A 14,329-nucleotide genomic window follows, 5' to 3' on the forward strand; every position below is an offset into this window, starting at 1 on the left:
ACTCTCCAAAAGGTAGTACAGGTTGAGTTCCTTTAGGGCGTACGATGTATCCTTGATACCCTTTCGGTTTATTGAACGTATTTGTTGCAAATATTCCGGGTTTATAACTTTTACTGCCTTCGTCACTGACGTTATTCCCGGTACTCTTTATCTGGGCTTCTCGTGGGTCGGTGGTTCTTCCCGTGGTTTTCCCGGGTTCTTCCTCCACCATTAATACTGGCCGCCATGCATAACCTATTGTGTGCTGAAAAATGGCGTTAAACCCCAAAACAACAACTTTCTCTGGGTATCCCTGTCTTGTCAAGATTCCTGTGTTACTTTTCTGTAACTACATTCCAGGAAGCATCCTTCCTTAGTTTATATTCGTCTTGTCTGAAAGTAATTTTCTAATTCTCTGGCATCATTGTTTGCTCTGTTGGCTGCCATTTTTTCTCGTGTGTCTCGTGCGGCTTGTGAATAATTTTCCATGTTGAATTCTTCTGTGATTTTTCTTAATATTAATATTTTAGTAATTTCGTTTTTCTATATGATTCTTAGCTCATCTTGTGAAGTATCAGCGAAGGTGACTTGCATGGTTTCTCTTTCAGAATCCTTTGGACTTTCTCGCAATTTGCTTTGCACGTGTCATTGCCTTTGATAAAACAAACTTTACTTCTCAAGAAGGAGTATCGGACAATTGAAGTTCGAAAAACTAGCTCGATTTCATGATGCTTATTTGCCATATCTTTGTAAACGGAACAGCTAATCGCATTTTAGAACTCCGAGTTAATTTATTTTCTGGTGGAGGTGCATCATACAACTGGTCTTGTACAATTTATTATTGTTTATCTAATTAATTAATTTTTGATGTATCGATACTCGGATCTCCATTTATTCCATCCATTAATTTCATATTTTTTTTAACATTCGCCCATTCCGAGTTATAACACCGTGATCGATCATCCTCTAGACATTGTTAACCAACATCAAGAAGAATAACTCCACCACAATAGGCATATATTACAATATATCTAAAGTTTACATCACATAATAGCAGTCATAATTAACTTCAAAATAACTTCTTTCCACTCGTTGAAACAAAACACGCAACAATGCGAGGGTGGGGGTAATTAAAAACAAAAAAGTAAATGCAAACTACCGTGATATATATATATATATATATATATATATATATATATATATATATATATATATATATATATATGTCTTCTCTACTGACGGTTTTGTCAAACAGTTTAGAAAGAAAACTTGTATGCAAAAATGCCCAATGTTATAATTTTAGACCTGTGACAAAAAGATCCATTCACATTGTCAAGTGTATCCAGATACTTACACCAGCAAGATACTTACGCTCCTCTTCTGACAATCTTATACTCATTATTCCTACTACGAAAACAAAGTCATATGGACAGCATTATTTTGCATACCAGGACCCAGCAACGTGGAATGAATTGCCCACTGAACTTAGACACAAAGACACAGTGATCCCATTCAAGAGATCTCTCAAAACTCAGTTATTTCGACTGCAAGAACAAACTTAAAAACCTAATAATGTTTCCTACCTTAAATATTCTCAGCATGTTTTTTATGTTTTCTAATTTCATGGTGTTTGTTTTTGCAATCATATCATTATGTATGTTTTTTTATCTTATAAGTGTTGTCTAATGTTGTAAAGCGCTTAGAGCTTCTAAAGATTAGGCGCTATACAAAGTCCTCATTATTATTATTATTATTATTATTATTAAAATGCAATTAGCCTCGTTAATCCTTTCAAGAAAGCAGTGCCGGATTACCATCAGGCAGAGTAGGCACCGACAAAGGGGCACGTCAGCAACGGATCAAAATAATATTGATAAAACGTACTAGGAGACAATTTGCGGAGGGGGGGGGGCAAAGATTTTGACTGCCTAAGGACCTAAGGGCCTCCACAGGGTTTAATCCGGTACTGCAAGAAAGATTAGAACTCAATTTATCCTTCAATGCCACCCCACCCTGCCCTCACCTTGACCTCCGCGGAAATAAACCCCAGAACAAAACGTTTAAGGCAAGCAGCCCTATTTGCCATCCTATCTACTTACTTACGAACAAACTTGTTCCTGTAAATTTTAATTTCTTACCAGTGTCCTCACAGGAAAAAAAATATATATTCCATGCTTATATTGCTCAGCATCCACAAAAAAAATATTGACATATCGTGGTTGACCTGCATCCGTATTTAAATTGACCCCTGCCAATAACTATAAAAGTGTGCAAGTGAAGGTCTGGATGACACTGTATTACTGCCTCATTTGTTATTACCGTTGTGTGTTGTACGATATATGCCATTCTACCCCTTGCGTGCTATGTAGTATATACATGTTCGTTTCCACTATGCTTTGTGTCGTCGTTTTGTGTGAATAATAGTGTGCGAGATACCCGTATTATCAAACAGAATACTTACTGTACGTGAGTAAAAACAGAGCTTTCGTTGCTGGATTATAGGAATTCTAGTATTCATGTTTGTTTCAGCTTTGAGATTGTTATAATAACTGAAGTAGCGAAAGTTTTAATCAGGCTACAAGATTTGTGAGGTAATACGAGAGTTAGTCCGTCATGTTGTTGTACGAAGTAATTCATGGAGAAATGTAGTTTTTAAATATTTGCAGTTAAACGACGTGCCAAAATTAACGCTGACCTAGATTCTTTCAAGGTCGATATCATGCGATCTCATCAAAGAAACTGTTGACAGGTGAGTATGGTTGGAGTGCTTTACAGTTTTTACATTTGTATTCTCAAATTACACTTGATAGCAAGAAATAGTGTATCAAATGCTAGAGTTTAAAAACAAATCATGCACATATGTTTATTGGAACAATCCAAAATATACTAATGTGCGACACATTGCATCAGCTAATTGGTGTGTGTGTGTGTGTGTGTTTGTGTGTTTATATCGATTTATATATTTTTTTTATACTTCAAAGAAAGTTCCCTCTTTTTGCTTTAGAATGACTAGTCAATATTTGTATCATATTATTAAAAGTTGATGAAGTCTTACTGTGTGCTTTAAGAAGAATACAAAAACTGGTATGCGGTCAACAAGGGATACGGAAGTATGATCACGTGAAAGGACGAGTGACTGAGTGGTTAAACATGAGAAATATATAGCTGCCATTGAATTGACTTTGTAATATTTTGTGCAATCACCATGTCATATATCTGTATCCGTAATTTACATTAAACCATACTCTAAGTAAATAAATCCAATACGACAACCGGGCTGGACGGCGTGGAGAGGGGTATGGGGGTGGGGACGTAACAATTTGGGAATGTAGAACAAGTTTGTCAACAAATACATTTAGTTCAAATCGGAAAAAATATAAAAACATCACTCAATGATCTTAAAGTTGAATGCATTTAAATACAGGAGAACAATAGAATCTGTCATCTTATCTGTTTGAGTCGCTCTGTTTGACATTCAAATTATGTCACCCAGTGGCATGGGCGCCCGCACATGGAGGTAAGGCGGGGGGGGGGGTGAGCAATTTTAAACACCCCCCCCCATTTCACTTCTAAACATGTTTTGGCCTTCATCCGTAAACGTTGGTACTACATGTTTGTCCCCCTATAAAAAAAAATCCGTGAGCGACCCTGGCCAGTTGACTTAAACCGCATTATGTGACGGCAGATCTGGGTCTGTGCAGTTTGCAGTTGGACTTGTCTTATAAGCGAGTATATACGGTGTATCCACATGAGCTTACGTCTACTTGCACTTATTTAACACGTCAATAAACATTACGATCTGATCGAGGATAACTTTCTTCTAGTTGTCGAGATAATGCATAACCTTGCGTTTCTTGGACTATCCTTAATCATACACGAGTCTGATTATTTATAGATAAAAAGCAACTTAATTGATATTAAACAATTAAAGTAAACCATGTCCGTAACTTCGTCCTATATTTGATTTCCTTTTGAGTCTAGAGACGATGGAGCCTGATACCATGCACCAGATTATGTCTTCATCACCACCACCAAAAGGATACAGTTCTCAAGTTCTGCTTCCGCCAACACTACCACCAGGAAACAGTTCCTTTGACAAGTGGCCAGACAGTCAGGTAATTCCTTGAAAGAACGGCACAGATCACCCTCTTTTCTATTAAAATGATAATAAAGGCTGTTATCACATCTAGTCCGGATTTAGTCTTGTCACATACGGTTTTCTTGTTGCTGATATTAGCACACACCCACACACACAGACCCCCACCCCCACACACAGACACAGACCCCCCACCCCCATATATATATATATATATATATATATATATATATATATATATATATATATATATATATATATATATATATATATATATATATTCTTGACATTATAAATGGAGGTGTCCGAAAGCTGTGTTTCGTTTTGTTTTTCGAACCAACCTACTTTTTATCTGGACTAAAGAGAAGTATATTAATGCTCTTTAAAAATACTTAATTTTTTTATAAGAGTTTAAATTTGCCGAGTTCCCTTCTTTTATGATATCATATGTACTACCTTCCGTCGTTGCGCCTGAGAAATGCATATTTTTCAGCTAACGATTTCTAACGGAGGAGCATCTTTTCAATTATTTTAGCATACAAGTTTTCACCAATTGCAAAACTGTGAAAGTAACATTTATAGTACTACTTCTGCATGTAGGAGGTCAATATTTGAAAAGAGACATTTTTAATTGTTTTAATTAGAGGTATAAAAAAAATGCAATAATACCGAGTTTTCCATATATACTCTGAAATACAAGTAATATTCAATGCAATCAGTATGAAATACATGTAAATTAATAAGTAATTGAAATAAATAAACAAGTAAGAGTTCCGCAGGGCGAGTTGTATCGCCTTTATCGGGTTATTGGCAAAGTCTTTAAAACTGTCTTTAATAAAATGTTGAATAATGAGTAAACCCTTCCATAGACGATATCATGGTTCAGAAATCTCAAGCAATATTGTTATAGAAGAGGGGACACTAACAAAAAACACGACACAAACTAGATATTATAGTTATTGAGGTTCATGGAGTCCAACTAAACCTGCTTTACTACAAGAGCAAAACTGAGAGGTGTAAATTATTGGCATTTAAACCTTGAATCGTTTGACTTTTCTTCCTGTAAGATTCTAGTTTATAACCATGTGCCTATAATTTAGTTTCAGGAAAATATTATAGAATATTTGGAAAAAGTATGCCAGCAAATAATGAATTTGGTAGGAGAAATGAGACAAAGGCGAAAGGAGCGCAATGAAACCGGTAATAACGTCCCAAATGTATACCATCAGTCAACGTCAGGTAACCGTTTTACACAAGATGGCCAGCTTCATAACAAGGTATATAAGAGAGGAATACCATTCGAGTTAAAAAGCGAGACAGGACAAGAAACAGAACTTAAACTTCCTTCCATTGATTCAAATACGGTTCAAGGTAAGACAATGGAGTTCATGGTGTAAGATATAAAAAAAAGGCTATGACTCGAAGCCACGTTAGTCATAGCGAAGTATATTCTGTACTTACTGACAAGCTCTGCATGACTACTTGTTGACATTTATAGTACAGCAAAAGAGATATTCATGATCGTAATATAGTCAAAATCGACTTTCATCTTGTGCGATGGATCTAACGAATAATTCAAAACTATAAAGTCAGTTCAATTTTCTTTTCTGTATGTTTTATCTATTTTTAACACCATTTTATATTTTATATTCAAATCTTTCTTTAAGATGAAAAGTATGGATCGGAAGAGAAAGACAGATACTGTTTGTCAAAAGCCATTCAGAAGAATTTCACACGCTTGGTCGAAGTTCTCCCTTACCGTGAAAGCGAATTGCCAGATATTTTGGGCGAATTGTGTCTCACAGACAACGAGAACAGTCGCATCAGGAACCAACCTCATAGAGAGGATCAAGTCAGACAGCTTCTTCGAACGATTATGGGACGCACTTTCCGTGCCATGAAAGATTTCCTGGACTATTCAAGAAAATTCAATCCTGAGGAAGTAGAAGTCGTATGGAAGACATTTGATGAGCTGCAAAGGGAAGGTGTGGTCGAGAAACGATGCGTCTTGTGCCGAATAATGGCTTATGTCGATATTAAATATGTCGCTGACATATTATATGAAAAAGAACTGGTTCCCGCTAGTTTTCATGGGCGCGTGTCGGATAGCGTGGAGTCTGTTGGATGTCAAGATAAACTGTGGGGGGAGTTGGCCATATTGTGCATACGTCCAGCATATAGGTCCTCTATGCTAACATCTTTGATCACTGCCCTTGAAAAGAAAGAAAAATATTGTCATTTTGCGGATGAACTCCACAGATACAGAGGTCATTCTCTAACCTGTCTGAAATGCACATGTCAAAGAAACTACAGAACAGGAAATAAATCATCGGCGAAATCGACAAAACAAAACAGAGTTGGTTTTTCTCAGAGAGTAGAGAGCTTTAGGTCTTCCTCTGGAACAACATCTCTTTCACCATGGAGTTCCTATTCAGACCTAACCACACATGGTCCATCAACTCGTTTACAAGGTAGATGCCGTATGACTAGACTTAAGAGGGTTTCTTCTCTTCGCTCCAGAGCGTCGTCACAGTTTTCCAGAAGAGACATAAATGTCAAGCCTAGAAAACAACTCCACTTGAACCAAGATTATAAAAACAACGAAACTAAGGACGAAGAAAATGAATCTACAAATAAATATATCGAAAGTCATGATGCAGTAATCGCGGTCCCAAATGCTCTCAGATCTGCTTCTCAAGGCACCCAAATCAGATTATCGGCATTAAGTTGTAACTCAGAATTGCAGAGTTTAGATGAAGAGAGGCCAATCAAGGACGATGTTAAAACCCAAACCGTATTATTCAAAAAAAACCTAGCAGAAGTCATATTGATAGAAAATGGACATACATATGGAAACAGTATACATCATGGGGAACATGAAAGATTTGAAGATGATTTTAATGCAGACTTACCCGAGACCGTCCAAAAAATGTTACCAACATTCTTAGAAGACGTGAGGCAATTCAGTGGTGAGGATGAGAGGTACACATCACTGACGAGATCTAATTCTACTCCACTTTCTCCGACGCGTCCTGTTCATTTTTCGCAATCCAAATCCATGTTGTTAACAGATAACAGTTTATCTCAGAACATTCCAGCCATCAATAATTCTGACACGGATAATAGCCAAAACAAATCGGAAGTTGCAAATATAAATTCAGCCGACAAAACTGGTGACAACAAAGAAAGTCTGATAGAACTTGAAATTTCTGAAGACAAAATAAGAAAGGTGAATTTTGGACAGTTTGAGGATAACAATAATTATCATAGCAACATGGCTGATTTACTGGAATCGAATGATAGCAACATTATACTGGATGACGGAACCAATAACACGAATAGTATTTTTCAAAAGCACGTAACTGGTGTTTTCGATGAAAGGCCCAAAGGTCGTATCATCAGAAGAAAGCGCAGATTAACTGCTATTACATCTCTTGCATCTTTGAACGGAGACGATTCCACTGAGACAGAAAACATTGTTGATGCAAGGAAACCATTACTAGGTAAAGGACGGATAGGCGCAAAGAGCCAAATTGTCCAAGATGAAAGTAGTTGTACTGATAAAGAAATGAAAGAGGGAGGAGACGAGACAAATACATTAAATAAAAATACCAGACACAGACACAGTGACCAGTATGGTAAAATGTACCCTTCAAATCAACAGGTTGACAGTGATATCATGACAGATTTAATTAAACAGAAAAAGGTTGCAGGTAAAACAATCTACCAAGAAGGACCAGCCAATAAATCAGCAGATATGAAAAATCGGGTAAAAGATATGGTTCTAAGGGACTCAACGATTGGACGCATTCAGGGAACACATGATGCAGAGTCAAAGAGTTTACTTGTTTCAGAGATCGAAAACGCAGTTTCAAAAGAAGAATTATCTCAAGGTCAAGTTCAGAAAATGCGAAGTAGAACTTTTTGGGGAAGATTCAGACAGTTTTTCAGGACTAATAAGAAAGAAAAGGGGAAAAAGTGAAATTATAAACAAAGAAATCAATTCTTTGTCTTTGAATGAAAACTTTCGTGATTTAAATATCTGAAAATAGCACCACCCCATCGATCCCTCCTCAGGGTGGACGCCTCTTTCTTCAGAGTCAGTTTGCTCAGTGGATACCTGGTCATAGCCCACACGAAAGGTCATTTCTCTCTGGAATCGTTTTTTTTTTATAGGGGCAAATAAATTGAGAGCCATCTTTCTCCTGCGTATAAATTAAAATTAAAGAACTGTCTCGCAATGAGGTTTTTCTCACGAGCTGATCATCTCCCACTTACCTCCAAAATGATCCAAGAGTAAACGTTTCGTCAGGAAACGTCTATCCTGGTATAATTTTACGTCAAGGCGAACTATCCCCCGAGAAAAAGTCGTTATGGGACTATGACTGCCCTATGTACATGCTTTTCTTTACAATATATATATATATATATATATATATATATATATATATATATATATATATATATATATATATATATATATATATATATATATATATTGGACGTGTGTTGCTTTAACTTTTTTCTCCTCGCAGAAACTTATATATAGCTATAACAATAAAAGTCCATGCTAAGATTTTTGCTAAGTTCCAATAACTCATGGAGCGTTGCCTGGATGTTTTAGAAAGCAATAACCCATTTGAAGCCTACTAACAGTGAAGAGGTAATTATTGCAAAGTAGTAAATTATGGATTGTGATACCCAACACTACAATCTTCGATACCCGACAGTACGTACACGAGTATTTACATTATCTTTTGTTACTACTGTTATAGTAACTGGATTAAAAGTTTGGGGAGTTTGACAGGTTTGAGATGGGTGGGTAATTTACGTCAGATTCAAAATTTCCATCAAAGATAAATTCTGCTTAAAGGAGGAAATAGTCTTAGAGCGAATTTCTTCCAGGGAAAATGGACCCTACAGTAGATTGTTTCCTCGGGAAAAACTAATTTGAGTAGAACGTCTTGAGCTACAACTTACCTTGCTAAACCAGCATATTTATAAGTTGGGATGTACATGTTCTCTTGAAAGTCCACATTTCTCACATTGTTTCTATATTATCGAATGTGCTACTATTGTTACGTATATTTGATTTCACTTTTATTTGATTTAGTTTGTGTTTGATTTGATTTGATTGTTTGTGGGTTTTGTAATATTTTTATTTTCTTTACATGTCAATGTAATGTAATTTTGTTTACAATCAATTTTATATTTTCCAGATAATTCAGCTTGACCTAAATCTTTCCATAAATACCTAATAATAGAAATACTGTTTCTTTTTTTTAATACTTTGTTCCTGGCCATGATTGAGGGTCAAGTAAACAACTTTTATTCTTGGAGTAAAATGATTGGTTCTTATCAAGGACATACAGGGGCTACGTTATTTTTATATGTAAACATGATCACGTGATCCTCTATTTCGCAATTAGTTATTTCCTAAATTGCCCATTACTCAATATTAATAGTGATGTTTAGAGAGAGATCTCATGAGTTAAGGATTTTAAACGCTTGATGTCAAGTTGTTTTCTTGTTGTGACCAATATTGAGTTTTTGAGTTTTATTTTAATTTTTCGGATTCTTACAGATTAGTTCGTTTCTCTGAAAATATTTTGTGCTCATATAGAATACTTGAACAAAGATATTTCTTAACAATTTTATATGAGGATTATTTATTGTGGTTCTACAAGGAACTGTAGACAACAACATTGAACAGGGTACATCAAACGTCGTCGCCTTCCATATTGGATTCTTCGTCGGGACTCCAAGTTGAATGCATTGGAATATTGTATTATTAGGACTTATAAAAATTGTATTCGTGGATTATTCTTGGATTATTTTTGAATTTGATTCATAAAACCGTAAGTTCTTATTTTTATTTTTTTTACAGTATTTTTCCAGGGAAATAAAGTACTTGTTATATTTTTCAAAAGCTTGTTGTTTTCACTCTTTCTTGTGATACTATTTATTCGAGCCTAAACACGTAACATAAGACTATATATATATATATATATATATATATATATATATATATATATATATATATGGGGCCCCGAGTGGCCGAGTGGTCTAATGCGCTCTCCGTTACGGATCACTGCCATCTCACCTCTGTCTGCGTTGGTTGGAGTCTCGGATTCAGCCAATGTGGGTATGTGAGAAAGCTTGCCAGTAGCTTCTCCTGGGTCGGTTGTTTTTTCCGATGGTTTTCCCGGGTTCTTCCTCCACCATAAATACTGGCCGCCATGTATAGCCTATCGTGTGCTGAAAAATGGCGTTAAACCCTACAACAACAAATATATATATATATATATATATATATATATATATATATATATATATATATATATATATATATATATATATATATATATATATATAGACACACACACACACACACACACACACACCACTGGCCACATTAAAATGCCTCGTTTTATCCTGCTTTCTAAAGCACCCCGTGTCTTTGCAAATGACAACGCTGTATAACGATATAAACTAATTTACTCAGTATCCAAAGGTCATGCACAAATCAACAGAAATAACTCTATCACAAATACAGAAATATGTCTCTAAATCATCACTAATATGTCTAATTGTACAAATAAGTGTCAACTCTTTCAATATATATGGCCTATACGATATCTTGGAATCCAATGCATAAAAGTGTGTGTGTGTGTGTGTGTGTGTATATATATCATATATATATATATATATATATATATATATATATATATATATATATATATATATATATATATATATATATATATATATGATTAGGTTCATGATTCATGATTAATATAGCATTCATGATTAGTGACAGTCGTAACATCCAACAGAATTGTACAAGGTACCTTCTTCAAATGTATGCAACGGCTCATATATCTTACCTGACCAGTTTGTAGTTTTGTTAAAACTTGACTGTATTTCTTAATTGGGCAAACACTCTTGCTTTGCGGGATGTGCCTTCTCACGCACTAGCGGAAACACACACCACAAATATACTTTGAATATTGTTGTTGAGTTTAATTATAGTGGCGTGCGCAACTTTGAATATGAACAATTTGATAGCCATCGGGTTAATTGACATCAAGCTGGTTACTTATTCCTTATTCGCTATTGAATAAGGAACAAATAACCGTTACCGATTGAATAAGGAATAAGTAACCAGTTACTTATTCCCGATTCAACTATTTATACTTACATTTGGGTACTTATTCCTTATTCACACCCAGCTGGGTATTCATTATTCATTCACAGTTTCATAAGTAATTGTTATTACTTACTTATTGAAGATTAGAAGCCCTTCAGGGCATACATTGGTGTTATTCTAACCCAGTTAGAGAAATAAGAGTGTCCTTTTGTGCCAGCTAAATAAAGATGACTAGAGACAAATCACGGACTATGTGGAGCCTGCATAGATGTTAAAAACGTTAAAATTAAAATAAAAAACGTAAAAAACGCATTTTTTTCTCAATAAATAAAAAACGAGAAAAAACGTTCCAGTAGTTTTTAGGCAACACACAAATCAATATTTTACTTATTTACACGCTACATACCAGTTTTAAAGTTTCAGTGATACAAATATGAAAAAAATGTCAAAAGTTTTAAACCGTAGTCCAGATAACATTAAAAATTTTTTCACTCAATGTCGTTATCACCATCTGACTGATCTGACCACTCTATGGTTTCCTCCGTATAATTTATATTGTCCAGCTTTTCCTTTAGGCGAAGATTTGCATGCACAAACACTACATCTCGCTCTCTCTTTCACTGCATACGGTTTCGCTTTTTCGTGTGAATGAAGTTAAATGTTGACCAGTTTCTCTCGCAGGCGGAGGCGGACGTCACCTGTGCTAAGACCCTAACCGCAACTCGTTGCAGCTCCGAATGACATCCACCACCTGTATGCTGGCATTTCTTTAGCAGCTGCAACCGCCATCGGTCGAGCAAATAATCCTTGTGGCAGGAGACATGGCATTATATACATGAACAAAAACAAGTATCCGTATGTTTAAATATGCTAAGGCATATATCTCCCGTACAGACGCACGCAACTAAACACAAAAACTACAGCAGACACTTATTATTTTTGGGACTTCCATATATATAAGAGAGGAACTCATAGACTTGATCTAGATAGGCCTGTCGGAACATATGTACACACGTAGATGCAAATATATATATATATATATATATATATATATATATATATATATATATATATATATCCTACACTTACAATAACAAATATCGGACATTCGACTCTGGCAAAGTCACTTTAATAAACAAATACTAATAAGTAAAGGGAAGGAAATTAGCCCATGTTAATTTTTTGCCACTGGGGTAATAGTACAATCCTAATCCGAAGCAAATCTGTTGGAAATCAGGCCCACTGTCAGCCCAGACAAAGGGAAGAAAGTACATAGATTATGTTTATTTTGGGATAAACAAAACTCAATATGATATGATCGATGGAAAAGAAATTAACCCTGCTAAATTCATTTGTACCGCATTAATGTTTTCTTCATAACAAAAAAAACCACCTTCAGACATAACAGGGTTACAGGGGAAACCCACACTAAAAGCACTTTTAGAGATAAACAGGATGTCACTTCTAAGACCTAACCAGCTGTATGTGCTGGGACGGGGCTAAGGAGTGTCAACAATAGGATATTGGTGGGTATACATAATTAGTAATTTGAGATAGGATTAATTAGTTGTGTTGGATGTCTGGGCCGCGTCCTGTTGTGCATGGCGCGAAATATTAGTATTTGTATTCGAAAATCTTACTAGCGACTCAAGTAACGTGAAACCACACAAAAAACGAACAAAAACAACAACATACAAGTGTGAAATTGGATATATCTCTTATGTCGTCATAATGTGCTTAGAGAAGAATTAATTCAAGTATTTACAGGTTTAGGAAGCCTTCACTTGACATCGACTGTCGTCTTGAATCCTTGGAACTTGTTAAACAAACATGCGGGTAGGTGTGTGAAACACGCTCAGTGTGAGTCAGATCTAATAATACTTAGTGCGAATTAAACCCGTACCTAAACGATTTTGACTAACTTCTGATGGACAGTTTCTATTCAGGGATCTTTCCAACATAAGTCAAAGTCATTAAAAGAATTTGTTTAACCGATTTCCAGAAATAGGGGCTACATAAAGGAGGGAGTACAACATATGCAGCAAGAAGATAATATCTTACTTATACAGGAGGGCCAATACTTCTCTTTAAAGAGTTTTGACATGGTCCTTTCACTGATACTTTATCTCAATGGGATGGTGTCGAGCCACGATACAAGTCCTGATGAATCTCATCCATGTAAAACTGAATCAAGAGGGGACGTAATGGCTCAAATGGGAACATAAGATATAATCTTACAGCATGTGTAGAGTTTTAATTGCTTTACCTAACCGCGATTTTCTAGAAATAGACTGGAAAAAGTTTCTTCTAATGTTTCCTACTGTTAGAACGGATCACTACATTCGTAATGTCCAAGAGACGTTGAAATCCAAATCCACTAAGTAGGAGTACAACCTATTGATATAATCTATTCACATTTGCTTGTTTTTCATACCCTGTACCCATAGCGCGCCCCTTATTTCGCTGATTACTGTCGACAAAAGTTCGACTGGTCTTCCTTCGTGTGTGGAATCTATGCACTAGAGATAAAATATCAAAGAACGTTCTATGTCAAAACTCTAGAATGGGTGAACGCATTGGCCAAAATGTAAAAGTTAGGTGAAATCTTCTTACGGCATGTATTAAGCCAGACCTCCTTCACCTAGCCGCTGATATCTCAAAAACGGCTTGAGGAATCTTTATGAAAGTTTTCGTATTTCAAGGACGGATAGTTATTTAGATACTGTCCAAGAGACGCTGAAGTCAAAATCCTCTACGTAAGAGAACAAATTAGTACAAATTATTGAAACGATATATTAACATGTTCGTGTTGTTAATACTCGACAACATATCGCTGTTTCTTGTCGACGAAATTCGTCACGACTTCCTTTTTTGGTGGACTTCCAACATGCGTTGAAATCAAAATCCTCTGATCAGAGGTTTAATTAGTACAAACTCTTGATTCAGTCTATTAATCAATGTTCTTACGGCATGTGTCTTACTCGACCTCCATCTAGCCGTAGATTTCTCTAAATCGCCTCGACGAATTTTTTGAATTTTTTGATTCAGTCTATTAATCAATGCGTGTTTCTCATACTCGTCGGACGCCCCTTATATCGTGGTTT

At 35.7% G+C, this 14,329-nt stretch overlaps 1 protein-coding gene across 2 annotated transcripts; it reads left to right on the forward strand.

The window, feature by feature from the left end:
- Positions 1 to 2,388: 2,388 nt before the first annotated feature.
- Positions 2,389 to 10,004, forward strand: LOC149777590 (uncharacterized). 2 transcript variants are annotated; one of them, XM_089942223.1, is made up of 4 exons: positions 2,389 to 2,728; positions 3,956 to 4,094; positions 5,176 to 5,446; positions 5,743 to 10,004. In XM_089942223.1, exons 2-4 carry the CDS (start codon positions 3,966 to 3,968, stop codon positions 8,055 to 8,057), a joined length of 2,715 nt encoding a protein of 904 aa, XP_089798349.1. In that variant the 5' UTR covers positions 2,389 to 2,728; positions 3,956 to 3,965; the 3' UTR covers positions 8,058 to 10,004. The 2 variants fall into 2 exon arrangements, with proteins under 2 accessions (XP_089798349.1, XP_089798350.1); XM_089942224.1 differs by having other exon boundaries at positions 3,961 to 4,094.
- Positions 10,005 to 14,329: the final 4,325 nt, after the last annotated feature.

Source organism: Sinohyriopsis cumingii, chromosome 18, assembly GCF_028554795.1.
Source record: "Sinohyriopsis cumingii isolate HCF-2022 chromosome 18, ASM2855479v2, whole genome shotgun sequence".
Lineage (NCBI taxonomy): Eukaryota > Metazoa > Mollusca > Bivalvia > Unionida > Unionidae > Sinohyriopsis > Sinohyriopsis cumingii.